The sequence below is a fragment of the Elaeis guineensis genome, chromosome 7 (genome assembly GCF_000442705.2).
Source record: "Elaeis guineensis isolate ETL-2024a chromosome 7, EG11, whole genome shotgun sequence".
NCBI lineage: Eukaryota > Viridiplantae > Streptophyta > Magnoliopsida > Arecales > Arecaceae > Elaeis > Elaeis guineensis.
Genome location: NC_025999.2, coordinates 103534652 through 103553595, shown reverse-complemented (window position 1 = coordinate 103553595; position 18944 = coordinate 103534652). Strand labels below are relative to the sequence as shown.

Genomic DNA, 18944 nt, shown 5'->3' with positions numbered 1-18944 from the left:
TTTTTATCTACAAGATATCATAATATAACATAGGCTATTATAATTTTTTCTAAAGAATAGAAGTATTTTCTTCATTCAAAATTTTCAAATGAAAAAGTAAAGCTGAAGTCATTAAATAAGCATTGTAAAGTAGTTGGACAAAAATACCACTTTTATATTATGATATCCTAAGCCATATTATGACATTCTGGATACAAAAAATCATAATTTGATGCAGTATGTCATAATATATACAGGATGTCATAATTCTCTGGACCATATTATGACATTATGCATATAAAAAGTCATAATATATCACAGGATGTCATAATTTTTTCCAAAAGATAAAGATATTTTCGTCATATAAAATTTTTAAATGAAAAAATGGAACTGTAGACATTATATGTGCATTGGAAAGTGATGACTACATGGACCAATCATGTAAAGCAATTTGCTCCACATCGGATTTTTTACACCGCCCGCGGTGCACAAAGAATCTAATATAATATACAAAAGGAATGATAAGGTTGATGACATTTTGACAAGTGGCATTCTGAGTATTTGACAAGTGGCATTTTAAGTGTTTAACATGATTTATTATGATGTAATAAGAAGGATCAGATTGGTGGTCTTTTGATAAATGACATTCTGAGTATTGGACAAGTAACATTCTGAATGCTTAACATTATTTATTACAATTTAATAAAAAATTTATATTAATTATTAAAAAAATTATTTATTAATTATTTTTAATATTAGATCAATTAATTAATTATAATTATTATTCTATTTAGTTTTAACAAAAATATATAATTTTTCTTTTATATACTCCCTTCCTTTTTTTTGTTACCCCGTTTTAATATATAGTTTCTCGAGAAAACAAAGCCTTAGGTGCAAACTGGAAAGGCCCAATCTTAGCTTCAATGAATTAACGATCTATCTCCCAAAGTTTCAGATAAATTCAGCCCAACCCAAGTTGCGCCACTAGCCCAATTTTGCGAGCTAATCGTGCCTGGAGAACAAAAAGTTCAAAAATAAATGAGCCCAGGCCTTAAATATTCAACGGTTGAATCAACCAGACTGATCTTGATGTAGTTCCAACATCCTCCACCTGCTAATTAGTCAAAGTCGCGCTTTGGTCCGGCTCATTTTAGGATAATGTTGGGTCTAGCTTTCCTATAGTCTTATCCCATCTCCAAAGAATTTTTCAGGTTTCCAGCCGGGTTAGGATTGAAAATTTTTCCCAGGCTTGGGCATGGACCCTGTCCAATTTCAAAGGTATGCTTGACCTGAAGTCTAAACCCGACCCAGCCAAGCTTGATTGGGCAAAAGGTTGAGTCCAACGTACCCAAAATTCTTACCCCCGCCCCACCCCCACCCCCACCCCCCGCACACACTATACACCGGTAGTCGCACCGTTGCCTCCACGCAGTACTTTAACTTGGCGCTGATCATTGATTGGACTTGGATAATAAAAAATATCAAATTTTAAATAGACCCGGCCTGACATCCCGCTAAAAACAAATATAGTGTAGGCCCAACGAAACCACTTCTTTCTTAAACTGCAAATCCTCGAAATTAAGCACCTGTACGTCGGCAACGATGAGGTTGGGCAAACCCCTCCCACTCAGCATAGCATTACGTGATAACTTCCCTCGATTCCATCTCCATATAAACAACAAAATGCGTGGATGAGCATCCAGATGCCAGACGCAGCTGTAATCATTTTCAATATTAACCTTCTCTATAAGAAGTGATTTATGGACAATTGGTTTTAAGAGAAACGCCAGTACCCCAATAATGCATGGCCCTTTAACTTGGGCGACCCTTTGAATGGCAAAATCTTGCTAGCCTCCCACGGTGCGAAAAGCTGATGTCACATCCCAGTCACCTGAACCAGCAATTAAATAAATCACTTTCAGCTTATCCCTCACTCCATCCATGTCCAATAAACTAATACCTGTTGATAATAGCGTACCACCAAACCATGTGTCATGTGATATTGTCCGGAGCTAACCACTCATCCAAATTGATCCTCTACAGCACCATTACAATGAATTATGGCTCGTCAAGTTGGTGAACACCGTCGTAGAAGGGTATAGCTGCTCCAACTTTCATAGAAACTGTATTTCTCCCTCCTCACAATGCTCCAAAGGTTCTCTGCCACCATTTTAACGGCTGCTATAAATTCTTTATCGGACCTTTGATTGTTCAAACTCACAAATTAGAAACCTTTACTATTATAATTAAAATCTTCTCTTTGGACAACTTCGGCTGCTCTTCTTTTTCAGTTGATTAAAATTTTAATTTCTGATTCTCATAAACATATTTTTTTTCCAATTAATATAAATGTTTACCAAATAAAAAGATATTATTCCACTTTCTCATCATGACTACTACTAGTATAATATCTAGAGAATCACCTCTGTTTTAACATTTGTACCAAGGTCCTTCCTCCTGCTATAATTTTTTCTAAAAAAAGATAAAACTATCTTTGTCATTGAGTTGTATGTATATACATGCTACGCTATACTTTTATACAGAGTCGACAGCAATTTGCCGGCTCCACCTGAAGTGCGTCACGGAAAAACTTCGATTTAGATATAGATTATTGAAACATACGGGTGCATTTTTGTAAGCGACCACGTCAACTTGCCCGTTTCCGTGGCGCTTGAAGGGGTGCAAGACCACTGGAGATAGCGTCTCCTCGCCTGCCGACGACGTTGCGAGGTGAGGCCGTTCTCGTCGGAGCGGCGTTGTTCGCGGAGCCGGAGAGATGTCTAACGATTTGCCAACCTCCTTCCCAATGGTTCGAGCGATCAAAATATCGTATTCGGAGCTCAAGGTAGTCAACGTTCGGTCAAGAAGATAACCTTGATGAGTTTCTCTCTATCTCTCGTTATGATGCCTTTGGTGTTCGTTCCATGATGGGTTTCGATGGAATCAGGATAAGGAGCAGGATTTGTCTGCCAAGATCGAAGAAGGATTCGGCCCGAGTGGGCTTGCCATCATCGCAATCTCTGATGTATGGTTTGCGCTTCCTTAAAGCAAATTCCTTGAAAAAGATCCAGTTTCCGTGGTTAATGCGGGATATTTAACGATTCTTAGTTTCTCCTTTTTTTTTTTGGTGATTGGATGCATGTGGGTTTTTTCTTCTATTCTTTTCTTTCTTCCCTCTCTATTTTTTGCTTTTGAACGCCAACCCATCAATTAAAGGATTATCTGTCTGATCACTATTCCATCTAAATTTTGATGGGTTCAGTACCTTGGTTTCTTGAAAGAATCTGTTCGTTTAAGGGATATATGCTTGTTATTGAGAAGAAATGATAACACCTCCTCTTTGCTTCTTTAGATTTAGGGTTCTAAATTACGTTTCTTCAATTTACTGATAAATTTCATTTTATTAGCGATCTGGCACGTTGAGCAAAAACAATGTTAATCAAAGGAAGGTACTATTCGATTAAATTAGGTTTTATATTTTATATTCTAAAGTTTATTCTTCATTGACTTAAATGCGCAAACAACAAACATACAAACAAAAAAATAAAAATTAATATAAAAAACATAACTTGATTTAATAAATTAATTAAAATAAAACTAAAAAATTATAACATATGGATCACTTTAAAATAAATAATAATAGAAGTGAAAAAACTAAACATAATAAAATCATATATAAATCTAGTGAAACTATGCAAAATAAAAAGTAAACACCCAAATAAAAATTAGATAATAAGTACAAATATATCGAAACCAAAGATTTAACAACAATTGTGAAACAACCTGGATAATCAAAATTAGAAAATAAGCTAAATATAACAGAATAAAATAAATTAGTGATATTAATTAATTGATATGAGAATCAAAATAGTTACAAAATTATATCCAAGCATAACAATAAAACTAGATCAATTAGCAAATAATATACCAAAGTAGATATGATATAGTAAAAAATAAAAAATAATATAAAAGATACAGTTAAATATAAAATTACAAAAGTAATCATAAAAGTACAAACATGATTAACAAAACTAAAACATGAAAAATTATTACAAATATAAAAAATATAAATTAATTACAACAATGAAGTACAAATAAGAGAAAACAAAAATAATAAATATGATTATAAAATAATTTATGTAATTAAATATAAAATATATATTTAAATAGTCAGAGGTTGATGGTGTAGCACTTGAGAGGGGAGGTAAGCAAGTTGGGTATCGGGCTAGGAGAGAGACAGGGGGGGTGAGGTGAGTGAAAACATGAGGGAGTGGGAGGGTGAGAAGAGGGGGTGGGGGGGAGGGATGAGAGGAAGGGAGACATTAAAAAGGAGGAGGGGGGGGAGAGAGAGAGAGAGGACATGAGGGGGAGGGGGTGGGGAGAGATAGCAAGACTGGATAGGACGGGCAAGAGAGAGCAAGATGTGAACGTTTGGAAAATTGGGATATTTTTGTTAGGAGGATAAGATAGACTCCGATCTTTTTAAATTATTTTTTATTAATAAAAATATCTAGGTAGAATTCATGAGAGAGTACTATATGTTTAGAAAAATCTTTTCAAAAAATTAAATTAGATTTGAAAAGGGAAAGAGCTAAAGCTGTACATGTGCTAAACATGAGGGAGATTAATTAATGTATTTTTTAATATGAGAGGGCATTCTTGGCAGAAGAATGACAGACAGAATCAGAGAGGAACATTCCTTGAGTTGGAAACTGTCATTTTGATATGTATTATTATAGATTAGAGGGCCAAGCCAGAATTATGATGTTGGCTTTGTGAGTTGTTGGCATTGGAAGACTCTATTGTGCTAAAAAGAACCTAAGATTTGATAACTTTTCAGTATTAGTATTGCAAATTAAAGACAATTCCAGCAATTTTTGATAAATTTGCTTCAAACCTAATTCTTTATTGTGAATTGATACTCTGACAACATAATCCTTTCCATTACGTCAATTCTCCTCTTTATCATCATCATTTCAGACCTCCTTTGATGTTCTTTTCCAATCTCCCAAAAGTTAGCAAGTTAAAGCTTAGTCATTATTATACAGTTAAAGATTCTACTTCAACTTCAGTCATATAAGGACAGAATAAATTGTTCTTTCAAATATATGTTGTTATATTTTAGATTTTGCTTAGTATCACAAGAAAACTCGTTCAAGAATTGGACTACTTCCTGTACTCCTTGCATCTTGTTTTTCCATCTCATTGGGATGTCAGGCTATTCTATAATTTCTATCTCCTTTCGTGTGTTACAGGTTCCCGGGTATGCTCTGTTACGTCAAAATCTTCTATGTCTTTCAGGCAGGTAGGGATATTTAAAATGTTTTACTAAATTCTCCTTGGTTTCTTTCATTTGGGTGGTTTATATATTGGACGCTAGAAAGTAGAGGTCTAAGCTGCTGATGTTACTGACAAGATATTCTCTAATACCAGATTAGCAAGCCTACCTGAAGATGCAAAGAAAGGTCTTGAAGACCCAGATAGCAGGTATTTGATTAATGTGCTGTCATTTGACTTAAATGGAATTATAAGATGAAATGAATGTCAAATCATAAGAGGATTACCTTGGAAGTTGGAACTGTAGTGTGTCCGGACTGAACAATCTGGCTTCCTTGAAAAATGTTTGTTAGAAATGTCAGTCTCTTAATATGAATTCTTAATTATGCTCCTGCTGAAGATTGTCAAGAAAAGATATGAACAAAAAATTGATATGCATTTTTAATATTGAATGTCATAAGGTGTGTATCTATGTCCCTTAAAACTTGTGTATAAGTATTATTCCCACACAGATGGAATGTATGAACTTTGATGAGATTCTGATATTCTAGAGTTATAATTCCTATTAAAATGGCAAGTCTTTTTAGCAATGTATTTATCATTACTGTTGTTGAATGATAATTTACAAAGTAATCTTCCTCTAGAGAACTATGATATAACATTTCTTGAATCCACCAATGCATTTGTACGTTTCAAAATCCATCATTGGTCCTCACGATCCTAGCCTCTACCTTATTAGATGTTTTCTAACCTATCATCTTGGATGACACTGACACTAAGAAGACACAATGAATGATGATATTTCACAACTTTGCTTATATCAGATGGTTATTGGGCTCTGCAACAAGCTGCGATCATGTCAAGTTACAGAATTTACCTTCCTTGAGGAAGCTGTGAACCAAAAAGATGGTTTTGGTTCCAGCTTACTACCAGCAGTAGTTTATTTTTAACAATTTAATATGTCCTCTTTCAAGTACCAAAAAGGGAAATTTAATAACAATGAAGTTACTTTAATCCATGATTCCCCATGCATAAAAAATTCCCTTGTTTTTTGGTGTTTTCATACTTATCCTTCTTTTGTTCTGCCTAGTGCCCAATCTGTTTTACTAGTTATACGTATCTATATAGATATGTCGATGTGTATGTACTCACAAAGCTTTGCCATCATGTCAAGGTGCATTACTTGCATGCCTCTTTTATTTCTACCAAAACTTTTAATGTTTGTGCAATGCATGATGACTTGGCTTCTGTTATTGATGCCATGGTACCGGTTGTTTAGTCATTTCTAATGATATTCTGTTTGTGATTCTTTAGATACAATCTAGGATGGAGTTTTGGAAAAGAGAAGCTGAAAACAGGCAAGTATGGTAAGCCCTATCAATCTTCAAGTCCTCTTAGATCAGTAGGCTTCTCTAATTACATTTGTCAAGGAGTATGCATGATTTGAGACTGCCTCATGACTTGTTGGAACTGAAGATTTCTGCATTATTTATACCTTCACAGCATCAATGTTATGCAGCATAATCTTCTTGCCTATAATATGAGAAAATGCATCCACATATATTTATAATTTATGCAAGCACATGAAACACGTACGTTGTTAATTTTCTGTTCCAGATAAAACATGCATCTATATGAGGTAGAAGTTGACATGATACTGTATCCTGAAAATGGTGATGGACATGTTGGAGGTCTTATATATCACTCTTCATTGTAAATAGTGCATTGTGGCATAATCATGTCGACAAATACAGACCAGTTCTTATTTTTATGAAGTCAAGCAGATCTTAAGCTGGCCATGTCCAATCTGTTTTTGATTTTTTTATGCAGATACCTTCAAATGCTCTTTCTATGCTAATCCTGTTGTGGACATACCTACAACTGATTCTTCACTCTTGAAAAGGTATCATGTTATTAAATGGATCTTCAGCTTAGTCCATTGCCTGTGGTTCCTTCACACAAACTTATTGTATCCTCATACAATATAGTAGGTTTTGGACTCCCATGGATCTCTTAGCTCTGAATTCTCTCTTAACATATGGGTGATGGAAAACTAGTTATTCTGCTGAAGATGTTATAATGAATGAAAGCTCAAAAGTTGCTTAAAAGTGAAGATACCAGTGAATTTTTCTCAGAAACTTTGAGAAGATGATTAGATAGATGAGAGAGAGAAGCAGGTGCTCAACCTTCTGTCAATGCTGAGTTCCTAGGTTTTGCTTCAAAAGAGTGAAAAGACTCATTTCGCTGTGAAGGATGGAATCCACAAGCCCAAGAATCTGACTTATATCTCCTATTAAATGTTGAAGAAGCCCAAGAATCTGCTATAGATCTCCTATTAAATGTAGAAGAAGGACAGTCAAATGTGGGAACAAAGAGGAAATCTTTGATATTTCATTAAATAATTCACCAGTGTACAAGTTTCAAAAACAAGCTTGATGCTATGATTTTCAAAAACATGATGACAAGGGGCTTCTTCTACCAGTAGAAACTTGCACGCATTGGTCTTGAATTGTGATTCATTGTGGCGTTATGAAGAGTCTGGAATAAGGTAGAAGATGATGCCTTGTCATGGATAATGGTGGAAGCTTCATGAAGTGGTGTCATTGATGAGGTAGGTCGGTGGTGGGTAATAGTGATCTAGGAATGAGATATTTGGTTGGAGTGGTACTCGTTGAGTAATTCAAAATCCAAATTTGGACATATTGTGGAGAATGGAGGAAAGTGGCTTGAAGTAAACATGCATGACTCACGTATATGCAAGCCACAAAAATGACATATGTTCCCCTACATGTAAAACTAACTCCCACCACATGACAAATATTAAGGAAAATAAAATAAGCTAATAACATGACAAAATATCAATGGCTTCTATATATATGATTTAGCAAATATAACCTGGGCCTGGGGTAAATTTCCCTCAAAATCATTATTCAGCAATGGCATCAACCATCAAAGCTAAAAGCCAAAATTCTGTCACTGCTAACAGAACTTACACACTGCCATAGACCATGGAATGACACGTGATTCATCAAGTCATGCTTCACAAAACAAGAAGTGATTATCATGTTGATGATAATTTACTTTCTGACAACAGTAACTCCACTTGTTAGTTTATGGTCTTACTTTTAAAGCCTGAATCTGCAAAGAGATAGAAAAGAAGGAACTTGAGAACATAGCATACATCACAACTTTCAAATGAATCAAACACCTTGAATAAGTGGCCAAGATAAACTTATTGTTTTTTGTAATTGTCATGTATGGTTAATATGTTCTCCCAAATAATGTTAATGATATTTTACATTGTCATGTCATGAGTTGTTGCTAATTAATAATTCCTATATTTATGTGGTTCTCAATATCATAATCTCAATAATTGATTGTGTTATGTAGGTACCCATTATACTGTCGACCAAATATATGGCCAACCAATGCTTTGCCTGAACTTGAACTAGGTATGTAAACATTTATGTTGTATGTTTGTAGGCTTATGAATTCTTCAGATTCCTCGCAAGAAGCAAGCTGTATAATGATAAGTTAAATGGTTATTGCAAAGCTGATCAGGAAGATATCTATCATTCTGGAAGTGTACTTGCTTCATGAGTATGCTGTTGTCATCCTTGTTCAGCATGTTTATAACTTAGATTAATGCTCTGGTCTAGAACCACTCATGGTGCATCAGAGAAACATGATTTTGACAACTGCATTGCAATTAGATAAAGAATCAGATTTGGAAATCCAGAATTTGTTTTAAATATTTTAGTAAAATCCAATATGTGTATGAATTTTTTCATTGATGGATTCCAGTTTTCATGTTAAAGATAATTTCAGGTCATTATACTGATGTCCTAGAGCTCTCACTTTTCTTTATATCTCTGTGAGATCCTTTTTCCTGCAAAAATTTTGCATCAATGAATTTTCGTGGTACTTTAGAGTTCAGAAGAACTGATGTTCTGGGCACCAGAGAACTTGAGCAACCTCTGCATATGTTGCTTCTCTGTAATTTTCAACCAAAGGTATCAAAGAGAGAAGAAAAGCAGTGCATCTAAGATTTGTATGGTGAAGCTGACTGAGGTAAACTTGTGAGATGGATAGCGGCTTGAGTATTAGTTTATTGTGTTTTGAAGGTTGTGGCGTTAATCATTCTACTCTGCCTGTTAATTTTCCTGGTTATCGTAGCTCAAAAGGATAAGAAAATAAGCCTAATTCTACAAGAACCAAATTCTTTTATAGTTCTTATTGACAAGCTCTTCAAGAAACTACCAAAGATTGGCCTAACCTTTGATGGTGTGGTCTTATTTTGTGCAGTGCATATGTTTTGATTCCTTGATATACTGGCAACCTATGATTCATCCATCTTGATCCAATATTGCTAACCCTATTCTTGTTACCAATCTCAATGCCATGCTTTCATATACTTCCTTACGGGAATGATACCTGGTACTTGCATCAAGTAGAATACTGCAACTTATTCCAATAGGTGATGCCCTTGAATTTTTTTCCAAAAGAGTCCACCTCATATTTGATGTTGTTATATTTGATAATATCAACAAGAAGAGAGGACAGATGAATTGAATTTGTTCTGCAGTAATTGTTATTTAATTTGGTCTGATAAAAGTAAAGGTCTTAGTAAGGTAGACTCTGATTTGTTGATTCTGGCCTTAGACAGTTGTGATGTTATCTTTTTATTGTTGCTACAAAATCACGATGATGTGAGCTGAGACCATGTCAAATTATTGTTAAACTACTCTATTTGTTCAAGTTATTTCTCCAATCATTTATTTTCAATTTCTGCATAAATAGGTTATTGTGATATTGTTTATGACAGTTTGACTGTTGACAATTTGTAGCATTCAAGTCTCTCAGCAAATTGATGCTGGATGTTGGGCTTCTATTGGCATATCACTGCAGTCGATATGGTATATTTTTCATGTTTGCAGCCTGCAACTCTTTAATTAATGATAGCATATGCTTCTTGTAGGTTGATCATGAACTTCACTTTTAAGGAATTATCAGTTTCGCTGACATGCTCACCTTAAACTTAGACATGCGTGGTCGCTAAAAAAGTCTTCCCTTTTAACACTACCATTCAAAGTATGTAGCAAGTATCAACTTGCAGTGCATGAGGTATTAATAGAATTCGATGGTGTTATGTAAGTGATTAAGCATATAATGGGTCATAAAACCCTTTGGCTGTTAGCAATGGAAGGAATATGCTAAGGAACATTTGGGAGTAGTATGTCCTGATTCCCCCTCTCCTGCTGCTCCACTGCTCTCTATGAGAAGCTCTAGAGAAGTTATCCAACTGAGCAGGGTGAAATTTCTGTTTCCTTCTCTGTTTATGGGGCCTGTCCCCCTTATCCACCTATCCCGTGACTATTGCTTCCTCCTATTTTTGGATTATTTACTTTGTTCTCCCACTTTTAATCTTCTTTTATGTTCTCCCACCCTCTGTCTCTCTCACTCTCTTGCAGGTGATTTGGTAAACTGAAGTTGTACTGCAATTACATGGACAGAATTGAGAATGACAACTTGCAGTTTCTGGAATTCCTGTCTGATGCTTGAGCTATATAGTATAATGCATGCATATGGTCATGGGTGTGGATTCATGCTTGCAGAGAATGGTTTAGATACCAGTGGATGGGCTAGCATTGCGAATACCATATTGTGCCACAAGGAATACATGGGATGGGAGTAGGACATTGGTCCTGTTGGTGCGAGAAATTGCCCGGCATCGGGACACTGGAGCTGATGACACGGTGGGCCTTCTGGGTGCGCAACCTACAAAAAAGTTTCTAATTGGAGGTGGCTCCGGCGAGGATCCTCTGATGTTTAAGTCAAAATCTCGTTCAACAGAAAGAAGAGCATGAGAGGCAGAGTGATTGCATACCTGTTGGGGGTCCTCTTTTGATTTCCTTTATAGCGGAGAGTTGGAGCTTCAGTTGGCAAATTGGTTGGCATGATCCCGCACGATCAGATCATGATTCGTTGGGTGTGAGATTGTCGCTTGATATTTTTGGGATGTCGTGATTGTAGTGATAGCTGTTGCCTGACAGATGCTGCATTTTGAATGAAATTGCCAATATGAGCATTGTAGAGGTGAGGAATGGTCGGTGACGACCAGGGGTCGATCATCTTGAGCTATCATCGAGGTCTGCTTCATAATACATAAATGATTGGTCTTGGATTGTCGGAGAGGACAACGACCGACTTCAGATTGGTGGAGAAAGCAGTGGCCGACCTTGAGTCGGCAATGACTGATAAACATTTAAATTAAGTCACTAAAAGCATTTAATTTTATTTAATTTATTAAGAATTTGATGCTCTCTAGCTTATTTTGCAAGTAATTGACAGATTGGATTTAATTTGATTATTTGATGCGGATATGGGGGTAACACAGACGTGGAACGGTGTTAAAAAGGACGATCCAAAATAAAGAAGAAAATAAGGGACATATGCGGTATTAGACGCGGTATTAGACCAAAAGACTAAATTTCTTTGGAAAGAACATGTGGATTGAGAGGAGAATTAAAAGCCATGGGCCTGTGTATATTTAAAAGCAATGGAAGAGAAAACAAAACATGGTTGGACTCATCAGCGAGTGCGCTGTGAGGCACTGGGAGCATGGAATGAAGTACATATGGATGCATGGAGGGCTCTTGGACGAGCGGTGGAAGAGTCCTGGTTGGGCTTGTATGTGGGAAGCGAAGTGACGTGATGCGGCTGAGACCAAGGCACATGGAGGGGACCCAGCTGGGCTTCTTCACACAGGACTTGGGTGCGGTGTGAGGATGGGACTCAATGGACCCATGGTACACGGGTGCTGGTGCGGGACTGAGAGTGAGGTGGGTTCGGTTCAAATGCAGAAGGGCGGATGCGGAGTTCTTTGAACGAGGACATGGCTTGGGATGCGGAAAGAGCTACGGTGCGAACACGAAAGGCAGTGCGATCCAGACAGGCTGTTAAAGTTTGAAATGAAATAGAAGAGACGCGGAAGCCAACAGATTTTGATGCGGTACAGGCGCTTTTTGTTGCTTTTAAAAAGGGGCAACAGCATACGATGGGAGTATCGATCATTTTATCCTTCGACTCGATCACCACCATTCACTACGCCAATGCCATCCTTCTCCACTTAGAAATCATAGAACCAGCCACCTAAACTCTCTCCAAGCCGCCCCCTCTTCCTCTCATCCTCGCACCGAATATTTCATCCCACCATTCTGCCACCACCATTATCCATCTCTTCTCCCATCAATTCTCCTTCCACGCCTCCATACCAAAACCTCTTTTTCCCTGGCATCATCAGCCTTCCCTCTGCTGCTGTCAACTAGCTTCCAATTGCTACCCAGGAGTCTCCTCAGCCCCAAGATGTCAGCGAGCAAGAGTTCCATGGTCGGCTAAGCTTTCATGTCTCGAAAAATTTTGAAGTGCTTGTAATAAGCAGTGGTGTTTTGATTTATTTTTTGTACCTCTCCTTTTTACGAAATAAAAGATCTGCTTTCAATTTGTTTATATTTCTCTTGTTTGAAATCATATTTAGAATAGTCTAAACTCTTGGGACGAGCCGTGATCTATAGATATGGTTCGTATTCTTGGGATAAATTATTTTTAAATACGATTCTTTCTTATCTTGTATGCATCTCATCTTGACTATCCTATACTCTAGAAGAACGGGTCGCGATCAAACGGACACAGGCCATGCTCTCATCAGACAGGTTATATCTTAATAGATGGCATATAGATTTTTTGCATAGTAGGAGGGTATTAACTGTTTGCTAGGTAACGAGGCGAAATCCTGAGATATTTCTCTGATTTTTGACATAATTTTCTATTAGCATTCGATTCACTTTGCTTTTGTTAACGTTATTTTAGTAGATCGATCAATTTTATTTCTTCTTTAATTCTAGTACTCGAACATAACTCAGCCCACGATCCTTGTGGATACGAACCTAACTTACACTATCTATATAATAGTAAGTTAGTGATTTATTTTTGACTGTCTCACGATAAGCGATCAAATTTTGACGCCGTTGCCGGAGATCGTGCCATAGTTGCTTTTGAGTTCAAAATAAAAAAATCAAAAAAAAAATTATTTGCTGTATTTGCTTACTACCTTTTATTCTTAGTATATTTTTAGTTTTTAATGCTTTCATAAGCTATTTAGGAAATTAGAGGCCTAATCATAAAATTTAAAAAGAGAAACAAATTAATTTAATTTAGTCTTGACTATGTGCTAATCACAAAGCTTGGACATCTTGGTTTGTTGCATCTCATCTCCATAATTAACCTTAAGGGCATTAACCCATTAATCAAATAAGGTAGAGATTTCATCACCCTTTCTTAGTCCACAAACCACAATCTTCATCTTGCATACCCAAGTCTAATTTAAAATTAATTAGACGTTGACTACTAAGGTGTTCGAGCTCACCAGGATAAGGCATCCGGAAGAGTTGGATCGGATCAGGATTGGCTAGTTGACTGGTGTCTAGGAAAAAGGTTCAGAGATTACGTCTTGAAGAAAGGTAGTTATTTAATTAGGTCCGTTGCGAAAGCATGGAGAACCTCCTACCGATCTTATCCTTACCTGGCTAGTTAGCTAGTTGGTTTCTGACTTGGAGGCTCTAAAGCGGTCTTGACAGTTAGGAGCTGTCTAAATCTAGGATAACCTAGGATAGAAGTTTGCTTGAGTAAGTATTTGACAAAATTAAAAAAAAATTATAACTCTTCTCTCTTCTTAGATTAAGGACTCTTAGGCTCTTCTCTTTAGACTTCTTTCTCTCTTCTCTCACTTTCAAAAAAAAGATTATATAAAAACTAAAATTTTTCATGTTTGCTTTAAGGTATAATTGTAGGGTGTCTGTTTGGTCGAAGATCGTTACGATCAGAAATTTAACTTTTTGATTCAGAAATAGAAAGAACCTTTAGAGCCAACAGACGTAGAAACATAAATCGAAATCAAGAGAATAATCCACCTAGACAGTTGGAGTACTTTACTCATTCCAGATTACCTACTCTCTTTGTATTCAAGTGCTCCATGTGGAGGCCACCCAATATGAAATTAAGTCCAATATAATCCAAATATTACTCTCATTTTATGGACTTAGTAACGAGGACTGTTATAAATATCTTGACAAATTTCTTGAGATATGTTCAACTGTCAAGATTCATAACTTCTCCGATGATGCCCTTAGGTTGAAATTATTTCTTTTCTCACTTAAGGACAAAGCCAAATACTGGCTACATACTTTGGATTCTATGACTATATCAACTTGAGACCAGCTCCAAGGGGAGTTTCTCTAGAAATATTTTTTCATAGAAAAAACTAATCAAATAAGAAAAGCTATAACTAGTTTGTCCCAATTAGATGGAGAAATGTTCCATGAAACATAGGAAAGGTTAAAGGACTTTATTAGAAAATGTCCCCACCATGCTGTACCTAAGTGGCAGTTAGTCCAATATTTTTACAATGGGCTATCTGAAAGACATTGACAAATGGTTGATGCATCATGCGGTAGGACATTCATGCTCAAAAGTAAGAATGAGGCATGGCAACTATTTGAAATTTTAAGTAAAAATTCATTACATCATATTTCTGCCTCTACTAGAGATAAACCCATGTTCAACCTAAAGAAGGATGGAATCTATGAAGTAGGAAACAACATAGATATCCGTCATAAGGTAGATGAATTGTCCCAAAAGTTAGATCGATTATTAAGTGTAGGACATTCCTCTTCTTCATCTAGTCAGATGTAAGATATATGTGCATTATGTTCGAGCCCCACTCACTTTGTGAGTGAGTGTCCAGCTGCACCATAGTTTTCTGAATATGTGCAAGAGCAAGTCCATCAAGCCCAAACTACTCATAGACCAGGGAACAACCTCTATTCTAGCACGAACAACCCCTATTCTAGTACGTACAATCCAGGATGGAGGAACCATCCGAATTTCTTGTGGAAACCACAACCAGTGGTTCCCCCGATGCAACAAAAATCAGGTTATCCGGATGCGACTTATAGGCATCCACCCCAGCCACAATACCAGAATCCTCCTCAATCCACCCGGAGTATCCATAGCTCGGCTTTCGAAGAAAAGGTGCTGCAAGTACTTAAAGATTAGAAATGAATACCCAACTCCTTCACTCCCATACGTAATCAATAACAAAGTTAGAGACTCAGATAGGTTAGCTAGCAACAGCTTTCAGTAGGAGGAAGACAAATTACCCAATCAGTCCATCAGTAACCCAAAAAGATAGTACATGGCTGAGAGCTCCACTAGCCTAGAGATTTTTTTCGAACATACCAAATCTGTCATAACCCTTAGAAGCGAGAAAACCATAAACCAGTCTGAGATAACTCGAGAACCAGAACCATCAAAACTGGCCGAGCCAAAAAAGAAGAAATCTATAAAGAGGAAAGAACCTACTGACTCAGCACCTGCACCTAAGGCTTTATTTTCCAATGCTTTAGAATCCCCTCTGTCTCTAGATAAGAAGGGTATAAAAATGAATAAAATGTTAAAACTGTTTAAACAAATCCAGATAAACTTACCCTTTCTTGATGCCATTAAGCAAGTCCCGATCTATGCCAAATTCCTAAAGGACATGTGCACACAGAAATGAAAATCCAAGGTACAGATACCAAGGAAAGTCCACCTGACTGAGCAGGCCAGCTCAGTTTTTCAGTAAATTATCCCATCCAAACTCAAGGATCCTGGAACCTCAATCATCTTGTGTGTAATAGGGGACCTCACGATTAAGAAGGCATTATTGGATTTGGATGTAAGTGTCAACCTTCTCCCGAGCTTTGTATATGATCTATTTGGATTTGGAGAGTTAAAACCCACGACGGTGACCTTACAACTAGCAGACCGATCCATTAAGGTATCCCATGGAATGCTGGAAGACGTGTTGGTGAAAGTAGATGAATTCTACTTTTCTATTGAATTTCTTATGCTGGATATGGAATCTGGTAGCAACCCCAGCCAAATACCAATCATCCTAGGTAGATCCTTCTTAGCAACCGCTAATACTTGTATAAATTGTAGGACCGGGGTTATGGATGTATCTTTTGGGAACAAGAAGCTGAGGTTGAATATTTTCAACGCATCTCAAAGACCACCTACATACAACCATAAAGAGATCAACATGCTAGAGGAAGTTGTAGAAGATAACATCCCTACCTTACTCAACTCAGATCTTTTATAGGCATGCCTAACACATTTCAAAGTGGCTAATTTTGATATTGATGGATACACTGAAAAAGTACATGCTTTGCTAGAACCATCCAATTTTAGCACCACTCTCCCTTGGATTGTAAAGTATGAGTAATTACCGACTCAATCGAGCCCTCTAGTACCATCTTTAGAAGCACTACCTATCCTAAAGCTAAAGTCTCTTCCTGCCATGCTGAAATATTCATTTCTCGAACCCAATGATACCCTCCCAGTGATCATTGCATCTGGCCTAACTGCTGACCAGGAAGACCAACTTGCAGGGGTGCTCAAAGAGCACAAAGAGGCCATAGAGTGGACGATTACCGATTTAAAGGGCATAGATCCTTCTGTTTGCATGCATCACATTCATTACGAGACTGAGGCCAAACCACAAAGGGACATGCAACAAAGATTGAATCCGAATATGCGAGTAGTAAAAAAGGAAGTTGTAAAATGGCTAGATGCTGGTATTATCTATCCGATTTCGGATAGCCATTGGGTTAGTCCAACCCAGATAGTACCTAAGAAGTCAGGTATTACCATAGTAGAGAACGAAGAGGGTGAGTTAATTCTCACTTGTACAATAATTGGTTGGCGAGTATATGTGGACTATCGAAAGCTGAATGTCATTATCAGAAAAGATCATTTTTTTTGCCTTTTATTGACCAAATCTTAGAACAGCTAGTAGGACAAAATTTTTTCTATTTTTTGGATGATATTCAGGATATAACCAGGTTCCGGTATTTCCTACGGATCAAGAAAAGACCACCTTCACGTGTCCATATGGAACATTCGCATTCAGACATATGCCGTTCGGTCTCTGTAATGCACCAGCTATCTTTTAACAGTGCATTTTGGCCATTTTTTCTGATATGGTCGATAAATTCTTAGAGGTCTTGATGGATGATTTTTCGGTATTTGGCCCTATCTTTGATGACTATCTTCAGAACCTAACTAAGGTTCTTCAACGATGTGTGAAGACAAATCTGGTTTTAAGTTGGACGAAGAGCCATTTTATGGTTCGTGAGGGAATCATGTTCGGACATATTGTATTCGAGCGGGGGATCGAAGTAGATAAAGCAAAGGTTGAAGTAATCTTGAAATTGCCTCCCACAACCTTGGTTAAATAAGTGCGATCCTTTCTAGGCCACGCAGGTTTCTATAGGCGCTTCATTAAGGATTTTAGCAAAATCCCACGACCCTTGTGCAACCTACTTGCCTAGAAAAATTCTTTCGATTTTAATGAAGATTGCCTAGCCACTTACAATACACTCAGAACTGCCTTAACCACTGCACCAATCATAAAACCCTCGGATTGGACCCTACCATTCGTAATTATATGTGATGCTTTTGATTATGATGTAGGGGTAGTCTTAGGGCAAAGGTTTAATTGAGAACCGCATGTAATCTATTATGCAAGCAAAACTTTTTCAGATGCTCGATTGAATTACACCACAACTGAAAAAGAGTTGCTCACAGTTGTGTTTGCCCTAGATAAATTTAGATCATACCTTTTAGGCTCTAAGGTTTTAGTATACTCCGATCATGCAGCACTGAAACATCTGTTATTCAAAAAGGATACAAAACCCGGCTGATTAGATGGATCCTTCTATTACAAGAATTCGATTTAAAAATTTTAGACAAAAAGGGTTTTGAAAATTTGGTAGCAGATCACATTTCTAGGATCCTGATAGAATACAACAAAGAAACGATCAGAGATAGGTTCCTGGACGAACAACTCTTTTCAATTTCTTCCATTGGTCTTCTTTGGTTTGCTCATATTGTCAATTACTTGACAATGGGATAGATCCCATCTTATTGGACCTAACAAGAGAAAAATATATTTTTCTCTTAAGTACTATTTCTGGGAAGAACCAGAGTTGTTCAAATATTACCCAGATCAAGTGATCCGATGTTGTATCCCCGAGCGTGAAGTCCAAAGTATTCTTGCCTTCTACCACTCGCTAGCATATGGGGGACATTTTAGTGAAAAAAACTACAGCAAAAGTGTTGCAGAGTGGGTTTTATTGGCCAAAGCTATTCAAAAATGCAGAAGAATTCGGCTGTAATTGTTTGCGATGCCAACAAACAGAAAATATTTCAAAAAAAATATGATGCTTTTGTCCCTTATTCTAGTCATAGAAATTTTTGATGTCTGGGGAATCGACTTCATTAGACCCTTTCCTTCCTCGTTTGGATTCGAGTATATTTTGGTCGCAATGGACTACGTGTCAAAATGGGTACAGGCCATGGCAATCCGAACCAATGATCACAAAGTCGTGATCAAGTTTATTTAGCATAACATCTTTAGTCGGTTTGGGTGCTCAAGAGCGATAATTAGCGACGGGAGTACACAATTCATGAATAGGCACTTCGAGACACTAATGAAAAAATACAGAATAACTCATAAAGTTGCCACACCTTATCACCTCCAGATAAGTGGCCAAGTTGAAGTCTCCAATAGGGAGATCAAACATATT

The 18944-nt window shown here is 37.0% G+C and overlaps 1 protein-coding gene and 1 non-coding gene across 13 annotated transcripts in view; one reads left to right on the top strand and one right to left on the bottom strand.

The window, feature by feature from the left end:
- The first annotated feature begins 2551 nt into the window (after window positions 1–2551).
- LOC105047886 (uncharacterized) overlaps window positions 2552–18944 on the top strand; it is a 38610-nt gene continuing 22217 nt past the window's right edge. For 4 of the 12 annotated variants that reach the window (XR_003801261.2, XR_012142577.1, XM_073260597.1 and 1 more), the window contains exons 1-8: window positions 2555–2824; window positions 2927–3004; window positions 5235–5284; window positions 5413–5466; window positions 6571–6623; window positions 7087–7159; window positions 8647–8708; window positions 10104–10172. Coding sequence is in view for 9 of the 12 variants with exons in the window: in XM_073260597.1 (XP_073116698.1) it covers window positions 2756–2824; window positions 2927–3004; window positions 5235–5284; window positions 5413–5466; window positions 6571–6623; window positions 7087–7159; window positions 8647–8708; window positions 10104–10172 (508 nt within the window). In the remaining 3 variants the exon portion in view is untranslated. Of the gene's footprint in view, window positions 2825–2926; window positions 3005–5234; window positions 5285–5412; window positions 5467–6570; window positions 6624–7086; window positions 7160–8646; window positions 8709–10103; window positions 10173–18944 lie in introns of all 12 variants that reach the window. The other 8 variants (XR_002165007.3, XM_073260598.1, XM_073260599.1 and 5 more) reach the window with 6 other exon arrangements.
- LOC114914400 (small nucleolar RNA R71) lies at window positions 14581–14686 on the bottom strand. The gene has a single exon (XR_003801449.1). It is a non-coding gene; the product is annotated as a small nucleolar RNA R71 (small nucleolar RNA).